The following is a 17,132-nucleotide window of genomic DNA, read 5'->3' as shown; positions in this document are numbered from 1 at the left end:
TGCATTGTCCCTAGTTTTTCCCACTTGATCGAGTATAGTTTACGTATTCCTTTTTAGTCAGTATTAGGGAAGCATCGGTTGGGTTGATTAAAGAACCCTTCGATCCTGAAGTACGTGGTAGATCTGATCAGATATCGGGGACCGCTGTAGAGAATCATGCCTCTCATGGCGTGATAGGGCAGTTTCCACCAAGGAGTGCATAGCACAAACTTGTAGCGTCACTCTGCGTGTTACCCACAGCTATCCCTATACAAGGCACAGCTTTCCCGCGCAACATGCGCCATGCGCGCACCATTCCTGCGCTTCACGATGTATACGTGCGCACGCATTCCCACGCTTGAGCGCCCTATAGCGCCAGCCATCCAGAAGCATCCATCCACTGTCCACCAAGCCCTCTAGTGTGTATATTTCTATTTCTCTCATTGCATATTGTTCCACCTTTATTTTTATCATGAATTCTCACTCATATATATCTTTACATACCTACTCGGTAGTGCTTCGGCTCCGCATTACAGCGCTTAGGCGCGCTATATAAGCGCCAGCAGTACATAGTGAAACTGGACTTTCGAACTTACCTTACCTTACTGAACTTTTCACCTTACTATACTTTCCACCCACTATCTACCTAGAAGAACATAGTTGAAATCTATTTGTCTGCACTTTGCACCTCTCTTCACTTGTCTTACATCATATCTTCACTTAAGCTTACTCTTTCTCATTTCCGCACACGCACGCGCGCGTTCCCGCGCCTTCGTACCTTGCGCGCACCTGCGCTTTCTCGCGCCTCACTTCAGCGCGTACCTCTAGATCTTTGCTGCACTCGCTTCCCTTTAGGGTCGAATGCGCTTGTCTCCTCAAGTAACGCAGACTAGGCAATGCACGACCTACAACATTTTTTAGATACAGTCAGGAGCTTCATTTGTTCCTCTCTGTATTGTTGTTTCTACACCGCTTCAGTTTTCCATTACACATCTTTCTTCTTTTTCATCATCATTCCCTTTCGGAAGAGCCCTTACGAGCAGCTCTTCAACAGACATCAGTGAATCGGGTTCCAGAACACAACTGGCACTATGTCTGAACTACCAGGATCTTCTGTACAAGACCCAGCACCGGCGGTAGTACTCCCACAAACCCCGGAGCAAATTGTTCAGTATATCCACATGTCCCTGGAGAACCAAGCAAACAGCTTCAGAGAAAAAATTGCAGAACTAGAGACTAAAAACTTGGCTCTAGAAAAAGCAAACAGAGACCTCTCTCTACGCTTGGAGATGCAGGAAGACAAGACTATGAAGATACAGTCTCAACAACCATCCTTCGGCTCCGCAGGAGCAACACTATTATCATCATCCTCGAACCCCAATATTAAATACCAGAAACCTTCGGACTTCACAGGAGAAAAAGACTCTGTAGAACTCACAACCTGGATGGCACAAGTAATGCTATATTCATCACAATGGCCTACTATCCAAGACATCCAGAGGATCGGAGTAATGCTCTCATTTATGAAAGGCACTGCAGCAAAATGGGCACAACCTTACATTGCAAGACTCCCAATCCAAGGAGAAAATCAGTTAACCGTGGAAAATTTCCTGGAAGACCTAGAAGCCATGTGGGGGAAAGAAGATTGTGAAGGAAAAGCGATCAGAGAACTGGAATCCCCTGAACAAGGATCTTCCTCAGTTCTGGAGTACGCAGCTGCTTTTAGACAAAAGGCTGCACACACACACTTTCCAGACTACGACCAACGCCAGAAGTTCAGAATAGGCCTTCAGGACCGCGTCAAACAACAGCTCGCACATGTCTCTTACAAAGACAAAGACACCATGAAAAAACTGGTGGAATATGCGATCCAAATCGGACGCAATTTCGAAGAGCTAGATGCGGACAAGAAGAAAGTAACCTGGTGGACCCCAAAGCAAGGCCTTAGAGCCCCTGAATACAAGGCTGGACCTAGTAGGGAAAGTGATGCCATGGACATCGACTCCAGCAAGCAACGAGGTGTTCCAAAACCTCAAGGAAAGACTGGTTCTTTCAAATGTTACCACTGTGGAGGAGAAGGCCATATGGCTAGAAACTGCAAAGACGCAGTCACACCAAAAGTGCAGGTGAAGGCTACTACAGTGCCACAAGAAGAAATCATGCCCAATTGGTTTAAAAGCTGGGTTAGCTCCAAGGAAGGCAAGGGTTTTTAGAAGGGTCAAAGTCAGAGTCTGCGAACTTAGACCCGAACAATCGTTTCTCCATTCTATCTATGTTTTCAGATGTATCAGAAGTATATATTAAATCCAAATATGAACATTTTTACATTCTGATCACGTTGAAGGGAAAGAACCGACAAGCAGATGTGAAAGCACTGGTAGATTGTGGTGCATCGACATTATTTATTAGCGAGAAGTTTGTGAAAAAGAATGAAGTCCAGTGCTGTAAATTATTAAGGCCCATTCCGGTTAAAAATATTGATGGCTCATTGAATGCCACTGGATCAATGACTCACTTCACAGAATTAGGTCTAAAGATCGGTGACCATGTTGAGGATCAAGCAGCCTTCATGGTTACAGACTTAGGAAGCGATGATGTTATTATCAGCATAGATTGGCTAAGATACCATAACCCGGAGATAGATTGGAATGCTGGACATTTTGCACTTTCTCGTTGCCCGGTGTAGGGATTCATTTCTGGCTGGGCTTGTAGAGACTGTTTTTACCTCTCCTTATGTTGGCACTTTTGTAGCTTACATAAGCAAGCAATCTTTTCACCAGTTACCAGTAAGAGTCTGAGTGCTCAGTAGTTTTCTATGATATTTCCTCTCCTCTGAGCCTTGAGCCTGGTCCAGAAACCCTTTAGGGTCGAATAGCAGCTAGGTTCTGCAAGACCCAACACATTGTTCAGACTCACCATCTGAATTGTTGTACCTTCACGGGTTAAATGTATTACTAAAAAAGAACAAAAACAAAAAAATAAAGAAAAAAGAAAAAAGAAAAAAGAAAAAAGAAAAGAACAAAAAAAGATAGAAGAAGTACCAGATCTGATTCCCACAGAAGAGGATGACAAAGAAGACATGGCGATGAAAAGGGCAACAGTTGAGGAAATAGAAGACGAAGAGTATCCTGGAGAATGGATCAAGTATAAAGCCTCAGTTGCCACGAAGCAGAAGGTTGCAGAAGAAGCAATAAAAGTGAAGAAATCGGTTGAAGAAATGGTTCCCAATTGGCTTCACGATTACCTGGGAGTTTTCTCAGAAGAAGAATCTAAGCGCTTCCCTGAAAGAAAGAAATGGGATCATGTGATAGATCTTAAAGATGATGGTGATCTTCTGCCAAATGCGAAACCTTATCCTTTGTCACCCAAGGAGATGAACACTTTGAAAGATTGGTTAAAAGCTGAGACTGCACTGGGACATATAAGAGATTCACAATCTCCAGTAGCAGCACCTTTCTTCTTTGTGGCCAAAAAAGATGGCAAGTTAAGACCGGTAATGGACTACAGAAAGCTCAATGAGAAGACAGTTAAAAATGCATACCCGCTACCGAGATCTCAAGATTTAATTGACACTTTAACCGGTGCCACGATGTACTCCAAGATGGATGTAAGATGGGGTATAATAATATTTGCATGAAAGAAGGAGATGAGTGGAAGGCGGCCTTCAAAACGCTGTTTGGTCACCATGAACCAACCATAATGTACTTCGGTTTAACGAACTCCCCAGCCACGTTTCAAACAATGATGAACGAGATATTCAGAGATTTGATTGATGGAAAGACCGTAGTGGTCTATATCGATGATATCCTCGTGTTCACAAATGGCAACAAGGAGCAACACCAAAAAGTTGTACAAGAGGTACTCAAACGACTAAAGGAGAATGACTTGTATCTGAAGCCCGAAAAATGTAGCTTCAAACAGTCAGAAGTCGAGTTCCTCGGGTTGATAGTGGAAGAGGGTGGTGTACGGATGGACCCCGTAAAAGTAGAAGGAGTAATGAAATGGCCTGTACCTAAATGCATTAAAGATATCCAAGCATTTATGGGTTTTGCCAACTTCTACAGAAGATTTATCTTCGGGTTCTCAGACATTGCCAGACCGATGAATGATTTATTATGGAAAGATGTCAAATGGGATTGGACGGAGAAACAGCAAGATGCTTTTGATGAACTGAAGTCAAGGTTCACATCGGCTCCGATCCTAGTAATGCCTGACGTTGAGAAGAAAATGAAAATAGAAACCGATGCTTCCAACTATGCAACAGGAGCGGTTCTATCTCAACTAATGGAAGATGACCTATGGCACCCCATAGCTTATTACTCAAAGTCAATGAATGATGCAGAACAAAATTATGACATCCATGACAAAGAGTTATTAGCGATTTATTCGAGCGTTGGAGGAGTGGAGGCATTATGTACAGGGAAAGCCTCACCATGTGGAGATCTGGATGGATCATAAAAATCTCGAGTACTTTATGATGAGCCAAAAGTTGACAAGAAGGCAGGCCAGATGGGGTTTGTTCCTGGCGGAGTATGAATTTACACTTCAACATAAGCCTGGTGTAGTCAACGATAAGGCCAATAAGCTTTCTCGGAGAGAAGACCACAGAGGGGGGGTAGAAAACGACAATTCTGATCGTATTTTGTTAAAACTGGAGTTTTTCACTGTAAAAGCTGCTAAAAGGGGTCAAGTTCTAGTGCAAGGAGAAAAACAATTGCTGAGAAAGATAAGGCAATGTACAGAACGAGAACCTGAAGTCGCTAAAGCACTACAAACGCTAAAAGCAGCACTGGTACAATTACGCAGAGGAGTTGAAGAATGGAATGTGGAGGATGGATTGGTGTTATTCCGAGGATTGGTTTATGTTCCAAATAATAAAGAGATCTGCCGAGAAATATTGGAGTTGTTTCACGACTCTCCACCGGCCGGACACCCTGGACATGCCAAAACCTTAGAATTGATTTCCAGAAATTATTGGTGGCCTTCAATGACAAAGTATGTCCACAATTACGTAGATGGCTGTGATAGATGCAGAGCAACGAAGATTCACCCAACGCAACCACATGGTCCGCTTAAACCAAATGAAATACCAGCGGGGCCTTGGCAATCAATCACTTGTGATTTGATAGTAGATTTGCCTAAAAGCGAAGGGTTCAATTCTATCTTTGTTGTCGTTGATCGATACATGAAACAAACGCACTACATGCCCACGAAAAAGGAAGTTGATGCTCGAGGAATCACAAAACTTTTCTTAGATAATGTATGGAAACACCATGGAACTCCGAAACAGGTGATATCGGACAGAGGAACACAATTTGTCTCCAAATTTATGGGACAAGTGTCAAAATGCCTAGGCATAAAATGGAACATGTCAACGGCTTATCGTCCTCAGACAGACAGGCAAACAGAGAGAATCAATCAAGAAGTAGAGCAATATCTGAGAATTTTTATGTCTTACCACCAAAATGATTGGGTAGACTGGCTTCCGATAGCAGAATTCGCTCACAATAACTCTGTCACTGTAACGGGTCATAGTCCATTCAAAGTACTCTACAGATACGATCCAGAGTTTACTTTTTCACCTATTTCCAATTCTAAAGTACCTGCAGCCGATGAACGAGTGGATGTAATGAAGGAGGTGAAGGAGGACGCAGAAAGTATGCTGCGAATGACGAATGAACAGATGAAAAGATTCTATGATAAAGGAGTAAAAGACGCACCACAATTCAAGAAAGGAGATCTGGTCTGGCTCAATGCCAAAAATATCCATCAGAAACGACCAAATAAGAAACTCTCCGATAGAAAACTTGGTCCGTTCGAAGTGCTAGAGAAGACGGGTGATGTAAACTACCGCCTAAACCTTCCAGCAAAATATCAGATTCATCCAGTATTTCACATAGAATTACTCACTCTGCATTCCCCCTCGACCTTAATCCAAAGACCTCCACATCATCGTCCGCCGCCAGAGATTGTATCAGAAGGCAATTCCGAATGGATAGTACGAAAAGTCCTAGACTCGAGACTGCACAGATCAAAACTCCAATACCTAGTAGAGTGGGAAGGATATCCGATAGAAGAAGCGACATGGGAACCTGAGGAAAACCTTGAGAATGCACGGTTGAAAGTTCAAGAATTTCATCGGCAAAATCCAAAGGCATTAAATCCCCGCAAAATTAACAAATCAGTGTTCGAAACTCAAGAGTTTTTGGAATAGCGCAAGAAGTTTATTCATCCAAGTTTCATTCGCGATGACGCTCATCCTAGAGAGGGGGTAATGTCATGAGTTCCAAATACAAACCATTATTCATTCCTAAATTCTAAGTCCTTTAAGCACCCAGTCACAGTGCCTGTACCTAAGAAAACATTTACTGTTGAAGAAGTTCCTATTATTGCATCCATTGTAGAATTACCAGAGTCACATGATCTATCGGACAATGCCGAAGATATTGACGTCATGCCTCGCGACACTCTTGGAATGTTCCAGAGTCTTACTGCAACTGCGACACATGTTATGACATCATAGTTATATATAGAATCATATGATACCTTTAATTATTCTGATTGGTTAGTAAGTTCATACTCAATTTCGATCTCAGTTTCAATATATGTATATAGGTAGCTCAACGTAGTTAGTAGTTCTTTAGTTCAAACCTCTTGTATCTCCTAGTGAGCAATCCAAGACGTACCTGCTGCCTATTCTTCTTTGTGATTATTCTGTTGTTTGAGTCCTAGTCTCTGCCCTGCGTTAATTCATTTAAGGGGTTGTGACACCCATTGAACTTTGTGTTCACAAACGCTAGCCAATCACAGCTGAGCTTGATGTCGCATCCACTCAGGTAGACAGGTCAAAAGGCTTGCCGTGAATTGTACCAATAGGCAATGTCATGGGTATCCAGCACCCACTGTGGGTCATGGGTGTGGGTACCCAGGGGTATGGGTGGGGGTAGGCACTTAGGATACCCACACCCCTACCCACACCGACACAGTGGGTATGTAGACAAACCTTATCGAAGCACAACTTTGAACTTTGGTTCAGTAATGTTCAATCCCTATGTTACTGATATGTTAACTAATCTATAAGATAAACTAGCCATAGACTCACCTTAAATAGCACTTATCTAAGTGTGTAGTACCAATCATTCATGTCATACCCATGGGTATACCCTCTATGGATGTGGGTATGAGTATCCATCTCTGGTACCCATGAATAAACCCACATCCACCGGTGTGGGTGTGGGTTTTTGGTGGGTGTGGGTGGGGGTATCACCACAGATACCCATGGGTATACCCACGTCATTCCCTATGTACCAACCATCAACAGTAGGAGCATGAACCGGCCCAAGAGTGGACTCTACAGCTGTCCCATATGCTGATTGAGTCAAATCTAGACTCGCATCTGTAGGAGTTAGTGCATATTGGAGATAGAGGTACGAGCACAACAAGGAAAGATTAGTAATATGTAGAAGAATTAGTAATGTAGGGAATGAATAACTGGTAATGTCCGAAACGGACATTATTTGTCATCGACTCGCGGACCATAGACAAGTCCACGATTACATATACATGGTTCGGGTACTTACATTTAGCGTACCTTATTATATATACTGTAGCATTATTTCGAGTAGAAATTTAGTCCAATTAATTATCTCAAAGTCTTCATTCAAATACTACACTAAAGATTACAGGTTATGAGCCCTGCTACTACCATGGATACGACGCTCCCCAGCTCCTCATCGCTATATCATATCCCCCAGCTCTCCGATGATGGAACGAACTGGATAACCTATAAGGAAAGGGCCCAAACAGTGATACGAGCGTGAGGTTTGATGCACTATCTTGATGGTAGGACGAATGGAACCTGTACCTTTCGAGATTGACTTGCAAGGACAAGCACTGAAGCCAAATAAATCAGTAGCTACCCAAACAGAGATTGAAGAACAGGAGAAGAAGGAAGACGAGTTTCAACAGAAGGACTCACTCGTCAAGCAACACATATTTAGTACAGTCTCGGACCGACTATTGTTGCGCATCCAGAACCTGGGGCAAGCCTCGAATATATGGACAGAAATATGCCGAATCCACCAAGGCAAAACAGAGATGGTGCAGATAGATCTGTGACAGAAACTCCAGGACACCAGATGCGAGGAAGGCAGAGATGTGACTGGCACACTTCAGAGACCTGTTAAGGATCCGAGAATCGTTAGCAGGAATGGGAGTAAGCATAGACGAGAGAGATTACTATGCCATTATCATGGGATCATTGCCGGAATCCTACAGACCAATTCTGTCATCAATAAATGCTGCAGCACACATAATGAAGCAGCCGCTTACCTCGTATGAGCTGATAAATGTTATCACAGAAGAATACGAACATCAGCAGATAAACAATCCCAAGACACAGAAGAAAGGGAAGAATAGTGCGTTTACAGCAAGGACAAACACGCTAAGAGGACGTACCACGACGAGCAAGGGTGAAGATATCACTTGCTTCAATTGTGACAGGAAGGGTCACTATAAAGCCAATTGTTGGAGGAAAGGAGGCGGAAAGGAGGGACAAGGACCAAGGGAGATGAAGAAAGGCCAAAAGGAAACGGCAAACTGCTGCAGACAAGATCAAAAGAGCAAATGATTATGCGTTCGCAACGTCAGATCTAGCGAATATTGCGAAGAAGATAGACATACCAGTCGAAAAGCATGGAGCAATTATTGACTCTGGCGCTACAGTCCCATTTTTGCCCAGATAGGTCAAAGTTTGTAATGTTTGAGCCAATCGAGGCCCAAGATGTACACACCGCAGATGGATCTATTGTCAAAGCCATAGGACAAGGAGATGTTAGCATAGATCTTCCTCTGGGAGATAAGAAAACGAGCATTACACTCAAAAATCCTCTCTATACTCCAAAAATGGCTTTTACACTCATCTCGACGAATCGTATTGCAACGGCAGGATTCGCTATCCTATTCAAGGATAAACTCTGCAAAATCCTGACAGCAGCACCAGAAAGACGGACCATAGCTGCTATTCCGCAAGTCAACGGGTTATACAGCATTGTGGATCAAAATCAGCATCAAGCACACGTGGTAAAGACAAAACAAACCATTTTCGAGGCACACCGGACACTAGGACACGTGTCACAGACTGCAATACTTGACACTGTGAAGAAAGGATTAATCCAGGGTCTAAATCTCAATATAGAATTGAAACCGGAATATTGCGAAACCTGCACACAGGCCAAAGCAATGTGTCAGCCATTTCCTGAAGAATCCAGAACCAAATCTCGTACCTATGGTGCATTGGTCCATACTGATCTCTGGGGACCTGCACAAACAGCAACAATAGGAGGATGTCTATATTACATCAGTTTTACTGATGATTATAGCAGGGAGACGAAGATAGAATTTCTGAAGAAGAAAAGCGACACACTTAGTGCATTCAAGCAATACAAGGCTTATGTCAGCCATCAACATGGAGTGCATCTGAACAAAGTTTCATTCAGATCAAGGAGGTGAATATCTGAGCAAAGAATTTGATGAATACCTGAAAGATCAAGGAATAATGAGACAACTCACAGTACATGATTCGCCACAGCAAAACAGGCATGGCTGAACTGACCCAATCAAATGCTGGTTGAACATGCACGAGCCATGCTCATCGCCAAGGACCTTCCGAAGTTCTTATGGGCTAGGCTATTAATTATGCGGCATGGTTAAAGAATCACTTACTGTCTCGTGCCATTCCTGGGCATATGTCTTTCGAATTGATGCACAAAACTACATCAAGCTTAGCAGGCAGCAAGAGAATTCGGAACCAGAGTATATGTGCACTCACCAGATCATGGAAAGCTCGAAGCCAGAGCAGAAGAAGTGTTGTTCATTGGAGTGGACAACGAAAGCAAAGGATACCGAATTTTTTGGCCGATGAAGAGACGGGTATCTATAGAATGCAATGTTAGCTTTGTCCCACCAGATGTCATTGTTTGTGACAATGTACTGGATGAGGGGGAGTATAACCAGGAAGAACAAATCAACGCACCTGAAAATCGCCCAGCCCATCGCACGAACTCCCCAACTCCCCCAAATGCCAAGTCAACCTCCCAAAACGCCACCCCAGAGTGTACAAAAACTGCCGGATCCAATAACACCCAAGGCCACGAGAGTACTGACCACCTGCAGGATACTATAAAGCCTTGAATGAAGGAGAGAGGGCTAATATAGCAACGGAAGACTCACCAGACGACACTCAAACGAATTTTTCATATATGGCCATGGCAGCCACGCAAAGAGAACCAACGCTTAAGGAAGCATTAAGTGGACCAGATGCGGATGAATGGCAACAGGCCATAGACTATGAGATTAGTCAATTGGAGAAACTTGGAACATGGGAGAAAGTCAATGCACCAAGAGGAGCCAACATCATACTGTGTCATTTCATCTTAGCGATGAAACGAGGACCTGATGGGGAGAAAGTCAAGCTGAGAGCACGTCTAGTTGCGAATGGTCAGCATCAATAATACAGCATCGACTATCAAGAAATGATTGGGAGATGCACCAAGTGGATATAAAAAGTGCTTACCTAAACGCTACACTCAAGGACGACGTGTATATGCGGGCACCATCTGGATACTTGAAGAAGGGAGAGGAAGGAAAGGTCTTGAAGCTGCTGAGAAGCTTATATGACTTGAAGCAAGCCGGGTTTGAGTGGTCCGAGGAGCTAGAAGAATTTTTCCTCGAAGCCGGATACACACGCTCGCAAGTCGATAGAGTGGTGTACTATCGGAGGGAACAGGACGAGCACACCGTCGTAACGGTATCGGTTGACGACATGGCCGTAACATCAAAGCATCTGGAGCATATACAGAATTTTAAAGATCAGTTGCGCCAGAAATTTGAGATAACAGACCTGGGAGAGCTTACCTGGTTGTTGGGTCTCAAGATAGAGAGAGACCAAAGCACATGAACCGTAATGCTGTCGCAAGAGGCATATGTTGAACGCTTCCGCCTCGAAGACGCAAAACCGGCACATATTCCCATGGAGACTGGGATACAACTGACAAAAGAACAGTCAGACCATTCACCAGGCACCAAATCTGAAATATCCGAACAACATGTACCGTATCAGAGAGCGATTGGATCGCTAATGTACGCAGCAACTTGTACTAGGCCGGACATAGCACTAGCAGTGTCGGTACTGTCGCAATTCATGCGAGAACCGGCAAAGTTGCACTGGGAGGCAGCAAAACACGTTATCCATTACCTGAAGGCAACAAAGAAGGGAAAACTTACCTTGGGAGGGAGAGAGAAAGATCTAGAGGCTTATGCGGACACAGATTGGACAAGCCAAGCCCACAGGCACTCCATATCAGGATACCTGGTCCTGCTGCACAGATCACCGATAGCTTGGAGCGCGAGGAAGCAAATGATTATAGCATTGTCAATGGCTGAAGCCGAATACATCGCACTAACGTCTGCAACGAGGGAAGTGCTATATCTTCAGTCATTACTGAAAGAACTTTATAAAAGAAAGGACGCACCTATCAACATCTATTCAGACAACCAAGGCGCCATCACCCTCACCTCAAACAACAAGTTCCACGCTAGAACGAAGCATATCGATATACGCTATCACTTTATCAGATCAGTCATTGAAAATGACACGATAAAGTTAGAATACATACCAATGGACGATAACCTCGCAGATGCTTTCATGAAAGCACTGCCAAGGCCGAGACTCGAAAGATTGAGAGATGAAATGGGAAAGGCTGTGCTCGAGGGGGAGTGTAGGAGTTAGCACATATTGGAGATAGAGGTACAAGCACAACAAGGAAAGATTAGTAATATGTAGAAGAATTAGTAATGTAGGGAACGAATAACCGGTAATGTCCGAAACGGACATTATTTGTCATCGACTCGCGGACCATAGACAAGTCCGCGATTACATATACACGGTCCGGGTACGTACATTTAGCGTACCTTATTATATATACTGTAGCATTATTTCGAGTAGAAATTTAGTCCAATTAATTATCTCAAAGTCTTCATTCAAATACTACACTAAATATTACAGCATCATCGACACAAAGATCCGAGGATTTTGTAAGGAGACATAGATAGTCAAAGATTATAAGAACGAAATTTATCGATATGCTCAGACGAAAGGCGGCACTTCATAACCGTGCGAATCAAACACCACAAACAGACCAGAATATCGGAAACGTGCGATAAAATACCACGAATAGATACCGAAATCGATTTCTCTGCCAAAAATTGAAAGATGAGGTTTTTTCGACGATGACACAACAAAACCCACTACTGCCGTAGCAGGAATTCACATTTCTATGGATAACTTTGTTCCACCAATCGCGTTGCTCCATCACTAGCGCCGTAAGCTCAAGCATCAAACTTCTCTTGACAAGCGAAAATCATAGGTCTCTTGCTGATGCAGATCTCAATGCGAGGGCGCTTCGATGGTAAAGCATTCGGGTTGGACACGTGCTTCTAAACTCTCGGTCGTTTGGAGGTACGATATAAGTTTGATTGGCTGAAAGCTCAAGCACCTGTGAGTTTCTTTCCGAAGTGCATGGCAATCTCGGCTTGCGACTGATTCGAAGATGCATCGATGAGAATTCGAGCTTGACAGTCTTGCCTCGTTGGGATTGTGCGCGCTGAGTGATTCTCCGATGAGACTGACGGCTGATTAAATTTACCGTCCGCGTAGAAGTTTGAACAATCCCTGAGGTTGTGACGAAAATTCTGAATAAGTAAGGCTTCGACCAATTTAAGTGACCCAGTGAGTCACTAGTCGTGCGCGGACGAAAATGTATAAAAAGCCTTCTTAAAGATTCCAATGTAGTGCACTGACAAAGTACTCATCGAGCTCACACCTCTTAACTGGAACATGAAGCTTTCTCTTATTTTCAGTTCGCTCGCATCTATCGTGGCTCTTGCTATGGCATACCCCACGGAAGGAGCCATCGCGAAACGTTCCTGTGAGTATTCATGATTCAGATCACCATGCTGAGGTTGATAAGCGTAACTTGCTGCCAGATGTGGAGAACCGCGAGCAATTTGGCTCAGATCTCTTCAATTACAACGAGCCTTATGCTAAGGGTAAAAGGAGCGAGCAATCTGACGCCGATGGCTTCAATTAAAACTCGTCTTGAACTTGATGCCAGGTTCTACGCAGGTGGGTTACAGTCGTATGTCTTATTTTATGTGGGAGTCATCCATCGTACTAGGTCTTGCATCGCTGCAGCCTCACCTCCCTGTACATCTACATATCTTGGCTACCGTATCTGATTGTTTGATTTCTGACACGTTGCCCCATGTAATACATTCCCAGTTGTCTCACCCTTTTTGACCCAACTTCCGACCCACCGTTTTTGCCACTAATCTGATGACAATGTTAGGATTCGGTGAATTAGCAGTGTAATCACGCTCTGGCAAGCGCCCTCTACGAGGGCCTACTAGAGGACACCAAATTCACTTGTCTACTAAATTGACCCACAGTAGTCCCTTGACGCTGATTTGCGTTAGCTCGTGTGTCATTGTCACATTATCGACGAACAACTATCTTATCTTGAATGGTCTTACTACGGGAGACTACGCGTTCCTCACATCCTAAGCAATAGCATGTAGCAACATATATATCGCGCATGACTAGAAGAACAGCATACAACAATAACAGAGCTGAGAAAGCAATAAAGCTGAGCGATTTTTGAGCGTGATCCTCTGCCACTCACCAGTACCCCCAGCAACTTCTCATCGATTGAGCTGAGGCTATGACATCGCCTTGATGCTACTCAACCGCACCACAAGAGGAAGCAGAGATACATTCTCACTCGACGCATAGTACTGCACGCAGTCCAGATGAAACTTACAACAAATGTCAGCTGAGGATGCGGTAACCATGTCAATGAAACAGCGTCACCTTGAACCTAGAGACAAGCAGCGTCAGAACCCTCACTTTCTAGATATCGCACGCAGACACTGGGACGCTTACCAGTGATTAAAGTTAGACTCAAACTTCTTTAGAAATTCCCAGCGTTTGTTCATTGCCTGGTCGCCGTCGCCACTCTCCACTGCTGCAAGCGCTTGATTGGCGGATTTGGTGAAGGAGGAAGTGTACAGTGCGAACGTAGAGCACGTCACTATCATGCGTGAGTACGCCTGGAAGTGAGATGATCAGCAGGCGTTTGGGTCCGAGGTCGCACACATACCCTCAGCAGTTTGGCACTCGTCAACATACATTCTTTCAGGCACGTGTCCAGAAAGTCTACGTGATCCCTCAGAAGTTGGTCTACGGTAGTAACCTTGGCCAATTTTGCCTCTAGCGCCCGCCAGTTAGGTTCAAGAACCTCAAATGTCGTGAAAGCCAGTATTTGCTGAACAAAAGCGAGCATGCGAGCTCTCAGGAGTGCGACTCGCAGTCGCCACTGCTCGAACTCGGGGTGGTTAGGCACGGAACGCCGCCAGGGACTTGTCTTCTGTTCTATCCACATCGATGCGAGGGATTGCTCTACATGTTTGAGATGTAAGAGAAAGCGGAAGAGGAGCTGGTAACGCAAAATCGTTTTGCGAGAGATGACGAGTGAAAGCGGGAATTTCACGTTGTAGTCGAGTGTAAGGGCATCAATCGCTTATTTGAGATGAGCAAGGACGGTAGCGCAAGGGCTTCGCGCACTTACCTAACATAGGCTTCTTGTCATCCTTTTCCCGGTCGCGATCCTTCTTTGCTTCTTCATCTGGCACGCCTTCGCCTTCCTCACCGCCAATCACGCCGCTTACGCTGATGACCTTGAGTAACCATTCATACAATCCGCTGCTCGCGATGCTGACTCGCACATCTTCACGGAACGCGGCATCTTCCCCTGTAAGTGCAAGGTCGAGGAGACTCTGGAGCTTAACGATACTGACACCTTTCGCGGGCTTCTTGAGTTCTAAGTGGGCAAGGTCTAAGAGGTGGGTGAGGAACGATGAGGAGGCTAGGAAAAAATAACGCTTGAGAGAGCGGAGCCGAGGTATGAGCTGTTGATCTTGCAGCAGGAGACGTAGGAGGGTGCGATTCGCGTGTGTATATGCGTCTTCGATGAATTTGTAAAGCCTGCAAATGCCCATGAAAAAGACACAAGGACTCAACCCAATGTAGAAACACACTTTTCATCTTCCATGGACAGCGACTCTTTCGTTATATCCTTCTGATCGGCTTGCACCTCGATCCCACATTCACGGATCACGTTGAGATATTTACCTGCAAGTAAAAACTTGTGTTTCCAACCCTCTAGAAGGGGCGGTATACAGGCGCCACCGGGTAATCGTCCTCCAACAGTACGTGGCGGTGGAACACCTGTATGCTGGCGCTTCGAAGAAAGGGTAGAACCATCGCGAAGCTACCCAGACATCAGTACACATGCACCCCGTTCTCTCAGACACAAAGCTCACCGTATATCGCCTCTCCCAATACTCGTCCGTATAGTCCACTTCCAAAATGCCCTTACTGATGAACTTGCTCTCCTTGACACACAGTTCCTCGTATGGGTCCTCGAGACGACCCGTAGTTGTCCATACCCTGAGCATCTCGACATAGGGCACCCCCGCTGCAGTTAGAAGAGTGCCGTATACCTTGACTGCGGTGGGATCGCCTGACATGGTCTGCATGCGCTCGTATATCACCGTTAGCACTTCACCACCCTTCACATTGATAGGTGCGTCTGATGTGCTCTTCTTCATGTCAGACAGAACGGCCTTCAGCTTCGCCCCGCCGAGCCCAAGTGCTTCATCTCGTGCTGCCTGCTCTGGATCAGACTCAGAAGAAGACGATGATGAAGAGGCATCGTCGTCATCGGTAGTAGCGAGTTCAATGATGAGCTGATAAATAAGAGATAGGGTATGCACTGTTGGGTGAACATAGAACCATAATTTCTGTAGACTAAATTGCGGTGAGGTGTTGAATGCATGTTCGAGTTGAGATAACAGAGTTTGGTAGTCCTTTCAAGGGGTAAGTAAGACGACGCCTAAGCCATGAGGGAAATTGACCTTGAGCATGTCCCGAATGGCAGCGCAGAGCGCATGATTGACAAGCCCAAAATCGAGGTGGCTGCGGCTCTCAACAAAAGAGGAGATAGCGGTGTAGTAAGTGCCGAGCGGTACTATCCGTTCCGTTAGGTCTCGAAGGGACGAATCTATAAAAGATGAGCGAGAACATTTTCTCTGACCTGTCAGACAGACCTAGCGGGGAGGACAAAACAAAAAGTATTCCCTTGAGTGGGTCATCATCTTCTGGCGAGTATTCAGGATGGTGGGAAATATATGTCCCCTCGATACCCTATAGAAATGAGATTCAGGTGAGGACGAGGTGAAGCACAGGGCAGAAGCACGAGAACCAAGAAGAAACAAATTTCTCGACAGAAATAATGAGGTAAAGCGGGAATGCTAATTGTATAGTCATTGTTGTAATTGTAAGTTGAATGTGAACTGAAACGAAGGAAGGGGAGAGGTCAAAATATGAGATAAATAGCAGACCAAACGTGGTGATCGAACATTTGACACAAGCAAGATCATAGGTTGTTCCAGCTGACACTGAAAAAACCATACACCTCGAACATAACGACCACTCGCGAAGACATACCATCAAGACATAAAGAAGATCCTCCAAAATCAAAGCTTCTTGTATATCCACGGGAAGATTGTCCAATACATCTTCCTTTCCCTTTCCCTTCGTCTTAGGTATCGAAGCAGATGCGCCAACTCGCGAGTTCAATGGTGCGCGCACGAACGAAGTTTCGGCGATGAATGACGGCTCGTGGCCTGCATGCCATCAATACTGTAATATGCAGGTCATCGAGGATCACGTACTTTTGCTACGGTTTTCTCGTGATGAGTGCACGCGAACATCCGGATCTTCATAGATATCGTCGCTCAGTTGTCTGTTTCTGCGAACAGAAGCGATAGTGCCGGTGATCTGAATGGTCGATTGTCTGCATGTCATAATAAGTATACAAGGAGACTCGTACCTTGGTGTACTCTTTTGCAGATAAACCAAGATTCTTCTTACGACCTCCAGGACGCGTTCGTGGAGTGTAAGGGTCCATGTTATTGGACGACTATGCAGATTGGCAATGGACGCGGTAGATGCACAAGACGCGTAAATGATAGAG

The 17,132-nt window shown here is 44.8% G+C and overlaps 1 protein-coding gene across 1 annotated transcript; it reads right to left on the bottom strand.

Moving 5' to 3' along the window:
- Positions 1-13,492: 13,492 nt before the first annotated feature.
- On the bottom strand, positions 13,493-17,125 carry F5891DRAFT_1059968 (Spc98 family-domain-containing protein). The gene is made up of 11 exons (XM_041362853.1): positions 16,989-17,125; positions 16,831-16,936; positions 16,604-16,782; positions 16,204-16,300; positions 16,012-16,157; positions 15,418-15,963; positions 15,133-15,365; positions 14,664-15,079; positions 14,196-14,614; positions 13,975-14,145; positions 13,493-13,851 (listed from the first exon to the last, which is right to left on the bottom strand). The coding sequence occupies exons 1-10, from the start codon at positions 17,064-17,066 to the stop codon at positions 13,975-13,977; spliced, it is 2,391 nt and encodes a 796-aa protein (XP_041220710.1). The 5' UTR covers positions 17,067-17,125; the 3' UTR covers positions 13,493-13,851.
- Positions 17,126-17,132: the final 7 nt, after the last annotated feature.

This window comes from Suillus fuscotomentosus (assembly GCF_016647785.1).
Source record: "Suillus fuscotomentosus strain FC203 chromosome Unknown F5891scaffold_70, whole genome shotgun sequence".
NCBI lineage: Eukaryota > Fungi > Basidiomycota > Agaricomycetes > Boletales > Suillaceae > Suillus > Suillus fuscotomentosus.
This window is presented reverse-complemented; position numbering and strand designations above follow the sequence as displayed.

What these genes read in the sequence shown, in the direction of transcription:
- F5891DRAFT_1059968 (XM_041362853.1), bottom strand. Translation starts at nt 17,066, where the DNA reads ATGGACCCTTACACTCCACGAACGCGTCCTGGAGGTCGTAAGAAGAAT. An exon ending in CTGCAAAAGAGTACACCAAG is followed by an intron (nt 16,937 to 16,988) that starts GTACGAGTCTCC and finishes TCGACCATTCAG; the next exon opens with ATCACCGGCACTATCGCTTC. An exon ending in ATTGGGAGAGGCGATATACG is followed by an intron (nt 15,366 to 15,417) that starts GTGAGCTTTGTG and finishes ATGTCTGGGTAG; the next exon opens with CTTCGCGATGGTTCTACCCT.